Here is a 19,308-nt window from a genome sequence, read left to right on the forward strand (position 1 = left end):
TTTTAATAATGTGCTGTGGAAATGCAAATTGGAAGAAGCAACTCTCAAGAGCTTATTGTAGAGTTACTGTGTTTAATTAGTAGAGCACTTGCTTTTTGAAGCTTCAGAACATCATGTTCAAGGATATAATTTATAGTAATGTGTTACATCACATGGATTGCATCGTAGTTATTTGTACCCTCAGTAGATGAACATGTCTGCTTATATTTGGTAATGTAACAATATGTATTTAATTAGGAAATGTGATAAACTGGCATTCTCTGAAGACAAGAAGGTTGGTGATTCTCACAGCTGGGTGATGTTATCCGATAGAGTCTAGAAAAGGACTTACTAGAGGTCCCTCAGGAGGTATCTCAGATTTGGAATAGGGAAACACCACTACAAGTACAGTGTTCTGCCTTTTGGCCTTGCATCAGCTCCCAGGATTTTCAGCAAATGTCTAGCAGCAGAAGTGTAGTGTCTATGCAGACTGGGAGTGTACATGTCTCCCTATCTGGAGTACAACTCTGGAGTTATCATTGGAATCCATGCACAGAACTGTTCGGATGCTGGATCTACTAGGGTTCATGATGAATTACCTCAAGTTCTCCTTGATTCATGTTCAAATATTGAAGTACATAGGAGCCCTGCTAGATACCTTGCAAGCTTAAGCTTATCTGCCCCCAGACACCTTAATGACTGGCCTTCCAGGTTCAAAGCTGCCAGCAGGTCACAACTTGGCATATGTTGAGATTGATGGGCCACATGGCCTTCACAGTGCATGCCACACCCAAGACACATCTCCATTTGAGAAAGGCCCAGTGGACCCTAGTTTCTCAGTGGTCTCAAGGTAGTGGGAACCTAGCAGACATCATCCACATTCCTTCAGAACCGAGACAAGTTCTTCTCTAGTGGACCATTCATTCCAATTTGACCTTGGGACCCCCATTCAAGTTTATTTAAAATTTCTTATACCGCCTAATCAAACTTCTAAGTGGTGTACAATAATAAAAGATTATACAAAGTACAAATACGATAAAACAAGGTTATAAAAATAACAATTCAAGACATCACTAGGGATTGTTAGTACAACAAATAACTTAAACCTTAGATGAATGAAGACAAAAGGGAAAAAGGTAAGAGCTACAATATTCTGAGAAAAAGTAAACAAAAAAGGGACAAACAATAGGTAAGGGAAAACTAAAATGGAAGCAAGATAATTAGTCCTTACAAGGACAGTTAAGGTCCAAAAGCATCATGGAACAGAAATGTTTTTAGTTTAGTTTTGAATTGATTTAGAGATGGTTCTTCACGTAAGTAATTGGGTATGGAATTCAAGAGGGAGGGTGCGGAAACCTTAGATCAGGGGTGTCCAATGTCGGTCCTCGAGGGCCGCAATCCAGCCGGGTTTTCAGGATTTCTCCAATGAATATGCATGAGATCTATTAGCAAAACCAACTCCTTATCCATCATGTTCAGAAGAGATACCAAAAGAGCACCTCTAGAGACAGATTTCTGAACTGATGTCTTGAGAAATGTTGTGAGACTAGCCTCTAAAGCAGGGGTGCCCGATACGTCGATCGCGATCGACCAGTAGCTCAGGAAGGCAATGTGAGTCGATCGCGGAGCCCATCCCAGGCTCCGTGATAGACTCATGTTGCCGCCCTGATCTACGGGCCGATAAGCCTTCTCCCTAGGGTCTTTTAGCTGGGCGGTCCGCCCAGCTGTCATCTGCCGCTGCTGAACATTAAAAAAACCGGCTTGGAGATTTCAGCCCGTAGTGAACTTATGCTCTGGGCTCTAACGTGTGCGTGCCGGCTTCTCTTCTCTTCCCTCTGAAACCGGAAGTTATGTCCGGGGGGGGGGAAGAAGGGAAGCCGGCACGCACATATTGAGAGCCCTGAAGCAAGCGTTCGCTACGGGCTAATGCGGGAGACAGGTTAGTGAAGCATTTGTTCTTCTTCCTGCCGGGTCCTGCCTACTTTCTGTTTCCGCGAAGGTAGGACCCGGCAGCATTTCCCCCAATAGGTTGATCACGATCTTGGGCTGATCAGCCTTCCTCTTCCCGATGGCAGAATTGACGTCGGGGAGAGGAATGCTGGTTGGCCGAAGCAGGGAGAGCTTGGGGCCTGTTATTGGTGGCGTTTGGGTCCTGGTCCCCGATGGTAATGGCAGTGGCAGTGGCTTGGGGGAGGGCAGGGAGAAAGAAAGAAAAAGGGCAGGAAGGGAGACAGAAAGAAAGAAAAAGGGCAGGAAGGGAGACAGAAGGAAAGAAGAGAAACAGAAAAAAAAGAAAGGGAGGCAGAGAGAAAGAAAGGGCAGGGAAGAGGAAGGAAAAGTTGGGGGAAGGAATGAGGTCTGGAGGAGAGGAAGCATACAGGCTAAAATAAGGGAAGAAAGATTGTATGCACAGTCAGAAGAAGAAAGTGCAACCAGAGACTCATGAAATCACCAGACAAGGTAGGGAAAATGATTTTATTTTAAATTTAGTGATCAAAATGTGTCTGAATTTATATCTGCTGTCTATATTTTACATTAAGGTCCCCTTTTACTAAACCGCAATAGAGGTTTTTAGCGCAGGGAGCCTATGAGTGTCGAGAGCAGCGCTGGGCATTCAGCACAGCTCCCTGCGCTAAAAACTGCTATCGTGGTTTAGTAAAAAGGGAGGGGGGTTTATTTGTCTATTTTTGTATGGTTGTTACTGAGGTGATAGACCTCTTTGAAAAACCCTGGAATAGGAATGATGATTAACATTTTCTATGCGTACAGTGTGCTTTGTGTTTTTTTTTTATTTTATTGTTGGTAGATCATTTTGACTTGGTCATTTAAAAAGTAGCTCGCAAGCCCAAAAAGTGTGGGCAGCCCTGGGTTAAATCAACTAAGTTAGTTAAACCTATGTTCAGAGCATGGCACATATTGACAAAAGGATGAAATATTCAAGGATATGCTACTTCTTTTTTTAATACTATTAAGACATGAGGATTTTATTCTGGAATTGGTGGCTTTGTTTTAGACATGAGAAAAGGTCAAAATTTCTCATATTTGAAAGAAAGATTGATAAAGAGCATAGATTTAGTCTTTTCAACAGTTTAAAAGGAAATACTTTGTTAGTGCTTGTACACACAACATGGAATGATTTTCCTTTGACACTGAGGAATGAAGCTGATAAACATTTCATGACCTACAGACTTTTTTTTTTTTATTATCGGGCTTCTATGAAAGAGGAAAAGTACTTTTCCTTATTGTTATGCTTGAAGTGGAAGTGGAGGAGTTTCAGACTATTTTGTATGTGTGTGTCATGTTTAATTTTGTATTCTTATAATCAATTGGGACTTGATATATTTTTCCCCATCTCAGAGCCTGAGACTATATTTTCTTCTTGGGAGAGTACTAGCATTGGTTAGGAAAAAAATATATTTGTTTTTAAAATCAGAAAAACAGAGACAAAGTTTTAATCTTTTTTATTGCATAAATCATATGAAAACAATTAAGATATTAAATTGTTGGCCTATATTAAAGAGAATGGAAATATAAGAAATTCCGTTTTGGGTGAGAATAGTGGTTCATTGATTCCAGCATCCTGTCTCTAAAAGTAGCCCATATGAGTTAGTTGGACATACTTGACCAATTCCAATAGGAAACTCCTTTTCATGTTGCTGACTTCCAGAATTAAGTGGTGGAGGCATCCTAGTCTGTCTAACTAGTCCTTTTTATTATGTTGGACCAATTTTAATGAATGACCTCCCACAGATGGAGAGACAGCAAAACTGCTTGTTATTGTTTATATGATGTTGCACTGGAGAAGCTAATAAGTATTGCCAGGATTGGAGATACCCAACTCAAGCAAAACAGGAAACTAAATAAACTCCAGTAGAAGAGACCCTGATTGTTATGTTTTCATTGAGGAGCCAGCCCACAAAATCTGTAATCTGGGTGGCAGTCATAGTTATTGTTCTTCCTTCCTCCTCCACAGGAATAAGTAGATGATATCCCTTGGAGGCTAGGTGGGTTTTAATAACGTGTTGACCTTCTCAAATGAACTTAAAATAGGATCATTTTGAGAACATGAGAAACAAGATATAGCAGGAAATAAAGGATAATGTCTTGTTGATTGCAAAATATATATATATATATATATATATATATATATACTTTCATGATTGCTATTTTTTCATTTATTTATTGGGATTTATTAACTGCCTTCAAGATGAGATTCACCCAAGGCAGTGTACAGCAGGTATAATTCAATACAGAACTTACAATTCTGTTAACAGTATAGCAGTAGTAAAAAGACCAAATACAATAAATGAGGTAAACTCAAAATCAGCAAATTGAAATTTAACAATAGGACTACAGTTTAAAAAATAAACTTAACTGCACTGAAATTCAAATAAGAGAGATATAATACAATGTCAGCATAATACTTGTGTGTTTGTGTTCTCAGGTGAGAGAAATGGCTGCTACTACCTTGAGTGGTCTGCTGCAGTGTAACTTCTTATCAATGGACAGCCCTATGCAGACCTACTTTGAACAGCTTTGCAAGACTCAACTACCTAAAAAAAGAAAGCGAGACCTAGGTGCAGTGGTGGATACCATTCCTTGTGCAGGTAATAGTTCTTCTATAGAAATTCTGGAATATGAAAGTAAGCTTTTTTCTGGTTATATCTTTAGTACTTTGATTCTTATGGTAAATAAGGTGCACCGATCAGGTCTGGACACCGCCATTTTTGGAATAAGGTGATCTGGGGACCTTGGGGGAGGCTTAGGGAGGGTCCGGGGTGGGGGTTGAACTTTCAGGAGGATGGAGGATCCGGCAGAAGGGATTGGGCATCCCTCCTGCTGTGCGATCTACCGGGGAAGGGGGGTCTGGCAGGAGGGATGCCCAATCCCTTCTGCTGGATCCCCCATCCCCCTGAAAGTTCAACCCCCACCCCGGGGACTGGGACTGGGTATCCCTCCTGCTGTGCAATCTAAGGGGGGGGGCAGGAGGGATTGGGCATCCCTCCTGCCGGTAGTATTCGTGGGGGGTGGGGACATGTTGCCACTAAAGTTATTGCTGCAGGGAAATCCCTTGCCGTGATAAACTCAGTGGCAACCCGATTCTCTAACCAGCGTCTGTAACATGGACATTGGTTAGAGAATCGAGTTCTTTTAGGTTAGCTTAGGCGCAATTCTGTATAGGATGCCCTTGTGCAATTCTCAAAAGCCACTTAGGTGATTTGTGGAACATTATTACATGTTAAGCCTCCTATGGATCAATAAAAAGGCCGTCTTTTCTTTATCATGACCGGGATAGCCATGCAGATGATTACCCATAATTGGAAGAACTATGATCGTTTAAATTTTCCTTTGTGGTGGGCTAATCTGTGCTCCTGCTATAGATATGAAAAAATTAATGCAGATAGTTTGGGGCACAGTAATTTTTTAAAATTAGTTTGGGGTCCGTTGGCATCTTATGCAACTTTACTATAGCAGGTCTTTGTTTATAAGTCAGTTTTTGTTTATTTTCATACACATCCAAGGACGGGTGGGAGTGGGGGATATCTCTGTACTAATTGATTTTAGAATATTTACACTTTGGGAGGAGGGGAGGATATTATTAATTTGATTAGGGTAAGATTATTGGGGAACTCTATGTTGCTGTGTTTTATGGAATAATCATTAAGTGGGTGGTTGGATGGGTGGGAGAAAATGATTGATTTTGTATAATTGTAAGTTGAATGTGCTTGTATTGACGTATTATGTGTTATATATTCATGTACTGCACTATTGAAGTATGAAAATCAATAAAGAATAAAAAAATTTTTTATAAAGCCGCTTAGGTGACTTCTGAGACTGGGCATCCTATACAGAATCCAGGCCTAAGTGCCAAAGTCTCAGCATGGAGTTAAGGCACTCAAAAATCTCTTGGTGTGCAATTTAAGCAAGCTTCCACAAAACAAAAATGACAATAGGAAGTTCCTTTCCATCAAAGGAAACTGGTTTTCTTCCTCTGCATTTACATCTTCATCCTTTAGCAAAAAAAAAAAAAAGAGGGAATCACCACTTCAGTCTACTCTTTCTCATACAGCATCCTGTAACAGCTTCTTCTGTTTTCAAGGATTTCCTAGCTTACTGCCAAAACAAAGTAAAGTTGAGGGATTTGTCACAAAAATGTAAAAGCAATTCATTGCAGATATCTTCTGAACAAAGGGTAAGCGAAACACTTGCCAATCAGAAAGTATCTTTCTTAAATATCAGTAATTCAGACTCTGTCTCTTAACGACCTGTTCCTGGCCAAATCCAATGGACTCTATCCTCATTCTTCTCAATCTGTCTTCAACACTATTGATCACCACCTCCTTCTCAACACGCTGTCCTCACTGGGATTCCAGGGGTCTGTTCTTTCCTGGTTTTCTTCCTATCTCTCCCATTGTACTTTCAGTGTATGTTAAGGTGGATCCTCCACCACTGCCATCCCACTGTCTATTGGTGTACCCCAAGGCTCCATCCTGGGCTCTCTACTCTTTTCAGTACACAGTGTACCCACTGTCTTGGTACACTGATCTCCTCTCCTTTCAATATCGCCTCTATGCCAATGACTCCCAGATCTACCTCTCCACACCAGATATCTCTACAGGAATTCAGGCCCGAATCTTAGCCTGCCTGTCCAACATTACCTTTTGGATCACCGCCATCTCAAACTGAATATGGCTAAAACTGAACTCCATCTTTCCACCTAAACTCACTTCTTCTCCCAGAGACTGTTCTGTATTGCTGTGGATAACACTATCCTCCTCCCTGTCTTGTCAGCTCGCAACCTTGGGGTAATATTTGACTCCTCTCTCTCCTTCTCTGCTCAAATCCAACAAACCGCCAAAACTGTTGTTTCCTCCTCTATAATATAACCAAAAATCCATCCTTTCCTCTCTGAACACACTACAAAACCCTTATACACACTCTCATCAACTCACTGCTGCAATCTACTTCCCTCAGGCCTCCCGTGCACCCATCTCTCACCTCTTCAATCCGTTCAAAATGCTACTGCATGACTCATATTCCGTGAGAGCTGCTAGTCTCACATTATCCCTCTCCTCAAGTCACTTCATTGGCTTCACAATCCATTTCCTAATATAGTTCAAACTCCTCTTACTGACTTACAAGTGCATTCACTCTGAAGCCCCCCAATATCTCCCCCCCATGCTCCTCCTCGTGAACTCCGTTCATTGGGCAAGCCTCTCATCTTTACCCTTCTCCTCCACTGTCAACTCCAGACTCCATCCATTCTTTCTTGCCACACCGTATGCCTGAATCAATACATCATGCGCCATACCTTTTTTTCTTTATTAATTTGCAGTGTTTTTCAATTTTTTCAGTCATTCGCAGTTTTTATGTGGCTCAAGTAACTGCTATGCCTGCTTGGAGAGGAGCAGACTTCAGTCTGCAGCTGGCAGGTGAAACCTTTGGGGACCTGTACAGCCAGCCTGATGAAGATTTGTGGAGCGCGAGTTTCGAGTCCTAAGCATTTGCTCACTTCCTTGACTCAGTTAGCTTGAACACAGGCTGATAGGCACCAATAGCATTCCTCAGGGCGCTTACTGTGCTGGCTGTAGTTTTGCCCCCCCCCCCTCCTTTTCATTCTTTCGGCACTCATCGTGAGCCAAGGATGGAGGCTCAGTCTAACTAAAGTCCGACTGACAGCCTGATGTTTTCAGCGTAACAGCTGGCCAACGACTTGAGGCAGAAAACCCCTCCAGATCCAGCTACTCTTTCAGGGAGCTGAAGCAGGCTGCAGCACCATTTCCCCAGCACATGGTCAGGGAGGGGGGGTCTGGGGGTCTGAAAATTTGTGTTTTGACTGTTTCTACAACTAGGACTTTGTTCCCTCTCCTCTAAAATTCTATTCTTTTGTTATTTTTGGTCAGGTCTGAAGCATTTTAAAGATTTTTTTTCATGCCAAAACACTGCTGCAGTAGCCATTTTGGATTTTTTTTTCTTTCTTTCTTTCTAAGTTCTCCAACATTTGTAAAACACCTCATTTTCCCTTAAAATTGATAGGGCTGAAATCCGCAGACCCTAATACCTCTATATCATGCCTTATTTGCTCTGGATGGGCAGCTGAAGAGCGCCCATACGCACGGGATGGAGGGGTGAGAGCTTTGTGCTTCACAGGTCTCTAGGGTAGAGAAAAGCAGATAGTCCTATTAATTGGAATGAAAAACCTTCTGGTGCCCAGGACAGCAGCTCTGCACACCATAAGGGTATAGAAGCTTTGTAGCTCAAGAAAAGGCATTTGCTCCACCCTAAGGGACAAGGAGACTTGCCCTCTCAGGCCTTTATATCAGAGTTCATTAATCTTCTTTGGCAGGCTTATGCACAAGGCAGAGATCCACCGGTCAGATCTGCAGACAAGTGGACCAGTGCACACAGTCCAAACTGGGGACTCAGAGCATTTCCTCCCTGAAAGCGGAGGCTATGCTGGACTATGATATTCCATCGGACAGGGATTCAGAGGAAGCGGTGTCTGATTTGATCCCTTTACTGTCCCCCAAGTGAAGTTTTACCTGCTGGGAGAAATGTCTTCCCATTCAGAGGACCATGAGGTATCAGCTATAGATCAGTGAGAGGATCCCTCCATTTGCCAACTTTTTAAGTCTTCTGCTTTACTAGAGATCATTACAGAGTCCCTCAGAGAATTGAAAATAAACCCTCTGCAAACCCCATCTTCCTACTATTCTCTGCTGAGCAGGGTCTGGGCTCAATCCACGTCTTTTCTGTGCACCCACACATGAAGATCCTAGTCGCAGAGCCCTGGGAGACCCCTGAAGGCTCCCCTATAGGTAGCTAAGACAATGGCTAAGCTGTATCCCATGGATCAGGAATTCCAGCAAATGTTTGCTATATCAAAAGTGAACTCCCTGGTAGAGAGTTGCGCGGGGACAAAAATCCCACCCGTCCCCGCCAAAGTCTCACCCGTCCCCGTGAGGAATCCCTCTGTCCCCACCCGTTCCCGCGAGGAATCCCCTCTGTCCCCGTGAGGAATCCCCTCCGTCCCTGCCAGTCCCTATAAACTTCAGAAATAGTTATTTCATTTAATTATGCTACTGAATTAAAGGCTCTGGTAGAAACTCATTTACAAATAAGCAAAAAGACTTTATTAATTTGGAAATATTAATTGGGAAGAATACATACTTTGTAAATGGGTTTCTACCAGAGCCTCTTTTGTTTATAAATTTTTATCAACACAACTAATATACTACTTTATCCTGAAGCAAAAAAAAAAAAAAAAAGAAATATAATTCTTTTCCTACCTTTGTTTCCTGGTTTCTGCTTTCCTCATGTTCTCATTCAGTTCCTTCCATCCACTGTCTCTCTTCCTTCTGCGTCTTCCATTTGTTTGTTACTGTGCCTCTCCCTTTCTCCCCCCTTCCAAATTGGTCTGGCACCCATCTTCTTCCTTCCGCTCCCCCCATAGTCTGGCATCTCTGTCTTCTTCCCTGCCAGCGTCTTCTCCCCACTCTCTCTTCCCCATTTCCTTTCAGCGTCCTTCTCCCCCCCCCATCTTCCCCATGTCCTGTCAGCGTCCTTCTCCCCCCTCTGTCTTCCCCATGTCCTTTCAGTGTCCTTCTCCCCCCTCTGTCTTCCCCATGTCCTTTCAGTGTCCTTCTCCCCCCTCTGTCTTCCCCATGTCCTTTCAGCGTCCTTCTCCCTCTATGTCTTCCCCATAGCCTTTCAGCGTCCTTCTCCACCCCCCCGTCTTCCCCATGGCCTTTCAGCGTCCTTCTCCACCCCCCCCCCGTCTTCCCCATGTCTTTTCAGCGTCCTTCTCCACCCCTTTGTCTTCCCCAGTGCTTTCAGCATCCTTCTCCCCCCTCCTTCTCTCCTGCCCCGGGTGCAGCACAGCCGGCCAGGTCCCCTTACTTTTGTGCCGACAACAGCCCTGGTCTGACAAACCTCCCTGCCCTTAACCATGAATCTAAATTTCCTTTTTACAGCTGCTGTAAGAAGGTAATTTAGATTCGCGGTTAAGGGCAGGGAGGTTTGTCGGACCAGGGCTGTTGCCGGTCAGTCGGGAAAGCGCCACAAAAGTAAGGGGACCTGGCCGGCTGTGCTGCACCCGGGGCGGGGCGGACCGCCCCCCTCCCTTGGTAGTCACTCGAGCCGCGAGGCTACTCCTCCTTACCTACCCTGCCTGCAGCACAGAGCTGAACGGAAGTCTTCCCGACGTCAGCGCTGACGTCGGGAAGACTTCCGTTTGGCTCTGTGCTGCCAGCAGAGCAGGTAGGGAAAAAAGCCGCGCGACTTAGTACATCCAGCCCCGCAGGAACCCCGCGACCCTTGGAGGCGTCCCCACGGGATCCCCGCGACCCTAGGGGGCGTCCCCATGGGATTCCCGCGACCCTAGGGGCGTCCCCACGGGATCCCCGTGGGTCCCGCGGGATTCCCGTCGTCCCCGTTCCCGTGCAGCTCTCTACTCCCTGGTAGCTCAGGTAACCAGGCGCCCTTCCCTACCAAGCGAAGGAGGAATAGTTCTAAAGGATCCGCAAGACCGCATAGTAAATATGGTCCTCCGGAGGCAGTTTGAGGCTTTAACCTTAGGAGTTAGGCTGCAGCTGCAACTTCCTTCATGGCACGCATCTGTCATTCTAGGCTCAGAAGTCAGAGCCTGCTGGACCTTGAGCCTTTGCCTCAGTCTAGGATGGCAGGCATGGACTATTTAGCGGATGCACTCTGATATTATTAAGGTCAAGGGAAAAGTCTCAGCAATTTCATTCAATGCTCGGCATATGCTCTGGATCAGTGGGTGATTCAACTTAAAGCGACATTGAGCAGGCTCCCTTTCAGAGGTCAAATGCTGTTTGGCCAAAGGCCTGGATGATCAGTGTGCATGATCGCTGCCCAGGGTTTTTGCCAGACGGCAGACCCTGAGCTGCTAGAGGCCAAACTGGGGGTACATGAGAGAGATACATGCAAAGATCATGTAGATATTAGTTGTAGAGAGTAGCGTTTTCAGTTTTCCTTCCTGCGGAGATCATGTTGGAATTAATTATCAAAGAGTAAAGTTTTCAATTTCCTCCAGAATAGGAGGATTGCAAAATTGTTACAGGATACAACAGGTTTGGTTTGTTAGATTTCATGCTTTTTCTATGTTGTGGGAGGGAAAATCTGAATATTTACGAGATGCTTTGAAATTAGCAAATTCCTCTGTAAATTTGCATCCTATGGAATGCAAATGTAGTCTGTATCTTCTGTTATAGAATCAGACTCCATAAAGTGTTATCTCTAGTTTGGCGGATGCTATTTTTTGAAATACTTTTCAGAAACCTTTATGGATTGTCTTACCTTTAGGAAGAAGTTAGACCTATATGTTCACTCAAGTCTTTGTTACTGTTGAGATTTGAAAAGAGATTATATTAATCTAGCATAGGAAGAATCATAAATAGGAATGTTATTTACCAGTATGCAAAAAATAATAAGGGGGGAAAGCAGGGAGAGTTTCATCTTGATAGGGAATTTCATTTGATTAGTTAGGGGTTTTGATAGAGAGAAATGATGTCTGTTTTGTTTGTGTAATTTCATTTGTAAGCCCTTTTGAACTTTTGGATACTATTAATTCAAGAAAGAAGCTGTTTAGCACAATGCATTAGCAATAAATTTGAGAGACTAAAATCATACTCCACATGCTCTGGCTTAGAAGTGGGGTTCATTCCTGTCACGGTATGTGTACAACTAACCCATTAGAGAAATTGCCTCAAGACAAACTGAACAGTCCAGTTCAGCAGTGCTTTTGATCTTGTTGATCACGAAATAATGCTACACTGCTTAGATGCAATAGAACTTACGGGAAGAATAAGAAACTGGGTACAGGGTTTCTTAACAAAGAGATCATACCGCGTGGTTAGTGGTGGGACATACTCAAACTCCTGGAGAAACCCCTCGGGAGTACCACAGGGTTCACCACTATCACCTACACTATTCAACATTTACATCTCATCCCTAGGACACTTACTACAAAAGCTAAACTTAAACTACTACATATATGCAGATGACATTTCCATTTTAATCCCAGTGAACAGCATAACAAACGAGACCTCAAAACACATTTCTCATATTATGACCGAAATAGAACACTGGACAATCAACTTCAAACTGAAACTAAACACAGAAAAAACAAAAATCTTCCTTGCAAGCCCAATGGACAAAATTACCCAAACAACGATACATATAAAAGATCACGATTACCCGATTACTAAAACAATAAAAATATTGGGAGTCACATTAGACACACATTTGACAATGGTTGAACACACAAATTTAGTGGTAAAAAAATGTTTCCTGACATTATGGAAATTAAAGACCATCAAAAAATACTTCGACCCATTATCATTTAGACTACTAGTGCAATCACTAGATCACTAGTACTTTCTACACTGGATTATTGCAATATCATTTATATGGGTATACCAAAAAAAAAAAACAATGAGGAAACTTAGAATTGTTCAGAACACAGCAGTCCGTTTGATATTTGGATTGAAAAAAAGTGACCACGTCAGCCCCTTCTACAGACTCCTGCACTAGCTGCCAGTCGAGGCACGAATAATATTCAAGTTCTCTTGCATATGCTTCAAGCTAGTTTGGGGACTAGCTCCTACATACTTGTTATCACACTTCGTATTATACAGTCCCATGAGGCAAACCAGAAATTGCAATCTATTTGCATATCCAAGCATTACCGGCTGTAAATACAAAACCTTTCTGGATAGAACTTTCATGTACCAAGCAAACAAACAACAACACTGGCTGGACAACTACATTAACGGAGCTAGACTGACCTACCTCGCCTTTAGAAAAGTCATAAAAACTGCCTTATTCGACAAATGTATCACCTAAACATTAACTACAGCAAACACTAATTTCCATTTCTTTTTTCCTAATATGTCCCCCCTGAAATTCTTAACAAATTGTATTATATAATTTGCCACTTTTTCTAAAAGGGCCCTTCTGAAATTCTAAACAAACTTATATTGTAATTTGCTGCAATTTTAAGATTCTGTATACTGTAATTTCACTGACTATCTGTATATTGTAACTCGCTGATTGTCCAGCTCTCTTCAGTTGTGAACCACCTAAAAGTCGCACGATTATGGCGGTATAGAAGAATAAAGTTATTATTATTATTCACATCTATGATCAGCTGTATCTTAGCCTTCATGTGAACAGTCAGTTGCAGCTTTTCTTTCACAGATACCTCGCATCACAAAACCCAGGGTTTTCAGTACAATCAAAATAGGTTATCAATTCAAGTTTTAGACTCTTCCTTCCCTTACAAATACTATTGAACATGAAGCAAAAGAAAAGATTCCAGATAAAATAAGGGGATTGTGACTTATTGTAGACCTCCAGAATCTTAAGGTCTTCTTAAAGGAGAAATTCCAAATGAAATCCTTACTGGTTCTTTCCCTACTTGCAGCCAGGATATTTTGGGTCCAGTTCTAAATAGGTCACCTAAAATATTGATGCAGAAAAAACACCGGTTTTTCTGTATTTAGATGACTTGCTACTGATGGTACACTTCAGACCAGATGCTGTTTGAAACACTGACTTCCATCTATCCACTTAGTATGTGGGTTTTTGGTACATTTTCAAAAATTGTATCTCTCTCCTTCCAGGAAATTAACATACCTAGGAGCTTGGCTAAACCATGACAGCAAAAACTTACATAAGGCATCCGCTGTGTGTGTAATTCCCTTTGCATGACTCCATATGGATTCTCTAGTCCAATTTGCTGGAAATACTTCCATTTCTCAACCTCTTTATTAGTGGTTGACAACATACTGACAACAGATGCCTCTAACATAGGCTGGGAAGCCCTTCTTTACAGTAAACATATTCAAAGTTTTTGGTCAACAAAGAAGTTAATCTCTATCAGTTAGCTGAAATTGGGAGTGTTCTATAGTTCTCCAAATACGTTCACATTTTTTCTATGAGAAAATGCAGCGTTAGCACATTGCCACTTGATTCCTGTTTGGTATGATGTCTGCACACAGGGAAGTATGGGGCTCTTACCACTGTGCCAGGAGATTGGAAGAATTTGCAATTAAGTATAATGTTAGGGTTTTTATAAAAGCAGCTATGTACCAGGTGACCAGAATAAGTTGTCTTCCTGCCTCCCAAAGTGGTCTTCAATGAAAGCGTGCTACAAACTTTCTCAAATGGAGAACATTTCAAGTGAACATGTTTGCTTTTAGTCTGAACAATACATTTTCAGTATCGTATTCCAAGGTGTCAGGGGGAAACAGAATAGCCAGTGACACATTAGCCATTCCAGTCCGTTGCAGGTTAAGATTAACATAGCCTTCACAAAGTACTGAAATCCATACTTACTGGGAAGAGCTAAATAAGCAATTTCACCAACTTAAAAAACAAAGAAAAATGGAGGTCCTAAAATCTTACATTATCCAGCTGAATTATCAAAATCTTTTGTTTTGTTCTAGGACTATGGGCTCCTTTTACGAAGGTGCGCTACACACCGGATTAGCGCACGCTAGCCAAAAACCTACAGCCTGCTCAAAAGGAGGCGGCAACGGCTAGCACACACGGCATTTTAGCGCACGCTATTCCACGCGTTAAGGCCCTAGCGCACCTTTGTAAAAGGAGCCCTATGTTACTTGATAGAGGTATTCTTATTTGGGTGTTCACATTGGTGACAATGAATAATATCACAATAATATGTTTTGTCTTGTATGTTCTTCCAGATTTGATGAAGCGCCATGCTGGTGTGCTAGGACTTAGTGCTTGTATTTTAGCAAGTCCTTATGATGTACCTACATGGATGCCACAGCTTCTGATGGATCTCAGTCCACACCTTAATGATCCCCAACCAATTGAGGTAACAAAGCCAGTTTTTTTGTGTGTTTTGTATAAGACAAGTAATGTTTACCTAAGTTTTGGAATGATTTAGCGGGAGAAGCGCAATAAGATACATGAGACATGATTTCCCTTTAGCATTTTTGTACAGCTACAGTGTGATATAGTCAGAGGGTGACTGTCAGAGGATCCCTGGTAGAAGCCTGTTCTAGAAAAGAAAGTTGGTGCCTAACCAATGACATTCCTGCTTAATGCCAGCATAAGTGCTGCAGATACACATGTAAGTTTGAATGTCACTCAGGTGTATACTGCCCTACAGGTATTTACATATATGTACCCACAAGTGCATAAATGCTGCTATTCGAAACATGTACATGTGTAAATATTAGCCCTATATTGTAGATTTACCCCATAGTGTCCAAGGGAGAGAGCAATGAAGCATTCTTTGTAATATTAATTAAAATTAAGAAGGTTGGATTTTGAAAATAGAAGACTATAGGCGTCAACTGAAGTCTGCTGAGCATACAAATATTGTTACTTTGTAAATACTTCCCTTGTCTATAGCAGGTATGAACGATTGTATGTGCTATTAAATATTGCCCTTTGAATTATATGGCATCCTCAAAAGGATTGTATTACCATTTATTTATTTAATAATTGTATAGCCCGCTACATCCACAGTTCTGAGCAGGTTACATAACAACATTCATAATAACTAATGTCAAACAAATATTCAACATACAATTAAAACATACTAAAATGTACCCTTTTTTCTTGTATTTACTATATATATCTATATATATATCTATATATATACAGTGGTACCTTGGTTTACGAGTGCAAGACGAGCAAAACATTTGCAAAATCGGTGCCTCGGAAACCGAGCATGGCTCGATTTACGAGCACACCCCCCCCCCCCCTGCAATCCGGCACCCCCCCTGCGATCCGGCACCCCCCTTGCCTCGATCCGGCACCCCCCCCGCCATGATCCGACCCCCCCCCTGATACGATTGGGCACCCCCCCGCCACGATCCGACCCCCCCCCATGACACGATTGGGCACCCCCCCCGACACGATCTGACATCCCCCCGACACAATTGGGCACCCCCCCCCCCCGCCGCTTCTTACCCTCATCTGGGCTCTTGAAGATTGGCCTACTCGTCTGCTGGGCCTTGAGCATCTGAGCATGCTCAAGGCCTGCGAGTTCACGTTCTTAACGTGCATTTTTGATTACGAGCATGTTCCTGGAACGGATTATGCTCGTAATCCAAGGTACCACTATGTATATATATATACACATATATACATATACAGAAACTTGGTTCAATTTAGGAGATTTCACAACAGAGGAGTGAAATGCAGGAAAAATTAGATATCTATATCAGATTCTGCAATTGAAACCAATCTCAATGTTTTGTTTCAGTTTTACATACTGATAATTTCCCTTTAAAATATGAGGGTTAATCAAAAAGTAAAGGCAAAATACATTTAACAACTTTAATAGAAGTTACTGTGAGCAATTGAACATATCACTTTTCCACGTAGTACCCATTCAAGACGACACATTTGTTGTATCGTTCAACTAGCTTCTTCATTCTTGCATTGAAGAAGTTTTTCAGCTTCTCCCAAAGCCTGCTGAGCTTTGCTTCCTTTACTTCATCATCAGAGGTGAATCTACAACTTCACTGTGTCTCCTTTAGTGGACCGAAGATGTGATAATTGTTAGGTGCCAGACTTGGACTATAAGGAGGATATGGAAGACGTTCGAACCCAAGCTGTTGCACTGTTTCTTCTGTCGCTGCTGCTGTATGAGGACTGCATTGTTATGGTGCAGCAAGATTGTTTTGGATAACATTCTTCTTTTGCTGTGAATTTCAGGTTTAAGTTCATTTTGCAGCCATGCACAGAAATTTTCACTGTTCACTATCTGCCCATGCACTTGGAAATGTTCCAGAATAGGCCCCTAAATGTCCCAAAAGGTTAACATGATTTTCTTGGAGGAGGGCACTACTGCACGTTGTTCTTCGATGGTACAATCTTGCAAAGGAGCGTCCATGTTTCTGACCTCATGGCTGCCATACGATTGAAGGCTGAGCACTGCACTGTGCATGGCCGAACTATCCAACAAGCAATGTATGAGTACATATGTTGCATTTCACTAGCTCTGTTCCAGTTATCGTGTAATTTAACAATTGCCTTTAATTTTTGATTTGCCTCATATATTATTTGAGTTTATAGGGAATAAATTGAATGTATGTATTTATATATTTACTTATTTATTTCGTTTTCTAGCCATTGTCTCCAAAGAGCTCAGAACGGCTTACAGGTCATAGTGTAGAAAATATTTAATATGATGCATTTTCACTTATTTTCTGTATAAAAATTATTTCACAAGTGAAATAATTGCTTAATTTGTTTGAATCTACACAAACAGTGTGTTTCAGGAGCAAGTTTTGTTCGTCATGTTGGAATGACATGCATACAGACTTATAATATCCACAGAGGGAACAGGGGCAAACCCCCCCAAAATTCAAAATGCCCTGCTGAATTTGCTAGTATACATGTGACCACTACATAAAACCAAATATAGTGTAAATGTTTATGTTTTATTTAAAATTTGATATACCGCTTTAAATAAATTGTCAAAGCGGTGTACAATATTAAGACTATTAAAATCCTGGGGAAGACATCAAATAACAAGACTTTACTGACTTAAATAATAAAGAAAAAAGCCTGAAAGCTAAACACTCCCCTGTCAAGAACAGGGGCTACAACAGATATTATCAAAGGCTCACTCCTGTCACTAGCCCCAAATGTAATACAGGTGAAGAAAAAAGCCAAATGGCATTAAAAAAAACAAAACAACTCTACCATAATTCCACCAACAAACAGAGTTATTGCACACCAGTGTGAGTATAAAAGACACACACACAAAAAAAAGTACCTTAAGGAGTAGTCTGAAACAAACATACAGCAAACAAATATAATTTAACTGAAAAGTTTCTAATTCATGCATGCAGTCCAACCGACTCAAGATGAAAAGCCCAACAAGGGGCCCAAAGATACATCAGTGTTAGAGGTTTTCAGGCAAATCATTTAAAATTTGATATACCGCTTTAAATAAATTGTCAAAGCGGTGTACAATATTAAGACTATTAAAATCCTGGGGAAGACATCAAATAACAAGACTTTACTGACTTAAATAATAAAGAAAAAAGCCTGAAAGCTAAACACTCCCCTGTCAAGAACAGGGGCTACAACAGATATTATCAAAGGCTCACTCCTGTCACTAGCCCCAAATGTAATACAGGTGAAGAAAAAAGCCAAATGGCATTAAAAAAACAAAACAACTCTACCATAATTCCACCAATAAACAGAGTTATTGCATACCAGTGCGAGTATAAAAGACACACACACAAAAAAAAGTACCTTAAGGAGTAGTCTGAAACAAACATACAGCAAACAAATATAATTTAACTGAAAAGTTTCTAATTCATGCATGCAGTCCAACCGACTCAAGATGAAAAGCCCAACAAGGGGCCCAAAGATACATCAGTGTTAGAGGTTTTCAGGCAAATCACAGTCCCAAACTTGTCTTTTTATGGGTTTCAGAAGTCACATTAAATTATTTTTGTACAGATGACTGTGAAGAAAACGCTATCCAATTTCCGGAGAACGCATCATGACAATTGGCAGGAGCACAAACAGCAGTTCACGGATGACCAGTTGCTTGTTCTTACAGATCTTCTTGTTTCCCCATGCTATTATGCATGAATTGGTAAGGCATTTGTAATGTAAAAATGGTAACACTGCCAGGTTGCAGTATTTTGTTTATATTGAAATAAATGTACATTTTTGCAGTTCATACAAAATGTTTCACTTCAGGATCTGAATTAAATGACAGGTAGCAGCTGTAATTTTTTAATGAAATTTTTCTTTCTTTGCAAATCTCTCACATACAGAAGCTTTTAACATACAATTGAAGCATCTTAATATATAATCCATATTTTTCCTGAAAAGAAAAGGGACATATGTTGCTCATCAGCATACTCTTTTTAACTGGACTTATATCACATTCCTCCTCCTGGCTGGTCTCTGTATATTTGCCCATAAAGGTTTATCCCTGTGACTTAATATGCCGTGCTTTGGAAGGAACAGAAAACAATTCCTATAATGTTCTGTGCTAACTTTATTACTCAGGTTGCTTTTTTTTCCACTATAATGTACACACAGAAAACTTTGTAAAAGAATAGTAATAATAAGAATAGCCTTACTGGGTCAGACCAATGGTCCATCAAGCCCAGTAGCCCGTTCTCACGATGGCCAAACCAAGTCACTAGTACCTGGCCAAAACCCAAGGAGTAGCAATATTCCATACTACCGATACAGGGCAAGCAGTGGCTTCCCCCATGTCTTTCTCAATAACAGACTATGGGCTTTTCCTCCAGGAACTTGTCCAAACCAGCTATGCTATCTACTCTT

The 19,308-nt window shown here is 41.5% G+C and overlaps 1 protein-coding gene across 3 annotated transcripts in view; it reads left to right on the forward strand.

Moving 5' to 3' along the window:
* Positions 1-19,308, forward strand: part of PSME4 (proteasome activator subunit 4) — a 418,332-nt gene that overhangs the window by 388,605 nt on the left and 10,419 nt on the right. For all 3 annotated transcript variants that reach the window (XM_033936116.1, XM_033936117.1, XM_033936118.1), the window contains 3 exons: positions 4,424-4,586; positions 14,715-14,848; positions 18,466-18,604. In XM_033936116.1, coding sequence (XP_033792007.1) covers positions 4,424-4,586; positions 14,715-14,848; positions 18,466-18,600 — 432 coding nt within the window. In that variant the 3' untranslated portion in view covers positions 18,601-18,604. The remainder of the gene's footprint in view (positions 1-4,423; positions 4,587-14,714; positions 14,849-18,465; positions 18,605-19,308) is intronic.

The sequence above is a fragment of the Geotrypetes seraphini genome, chromosome 3 (assembly GCF_902459505.1).
Source record: "Geotrypetes seraphini chromosome 3, aGeoSer1.1, whole genome shotgun sequence".
NCBI lineage: Eukaryota > Metazoa > Chordata > Amphibia > Gymnophiona > Dermophiidae > Geotrypetes > Geotrypetes seraphini.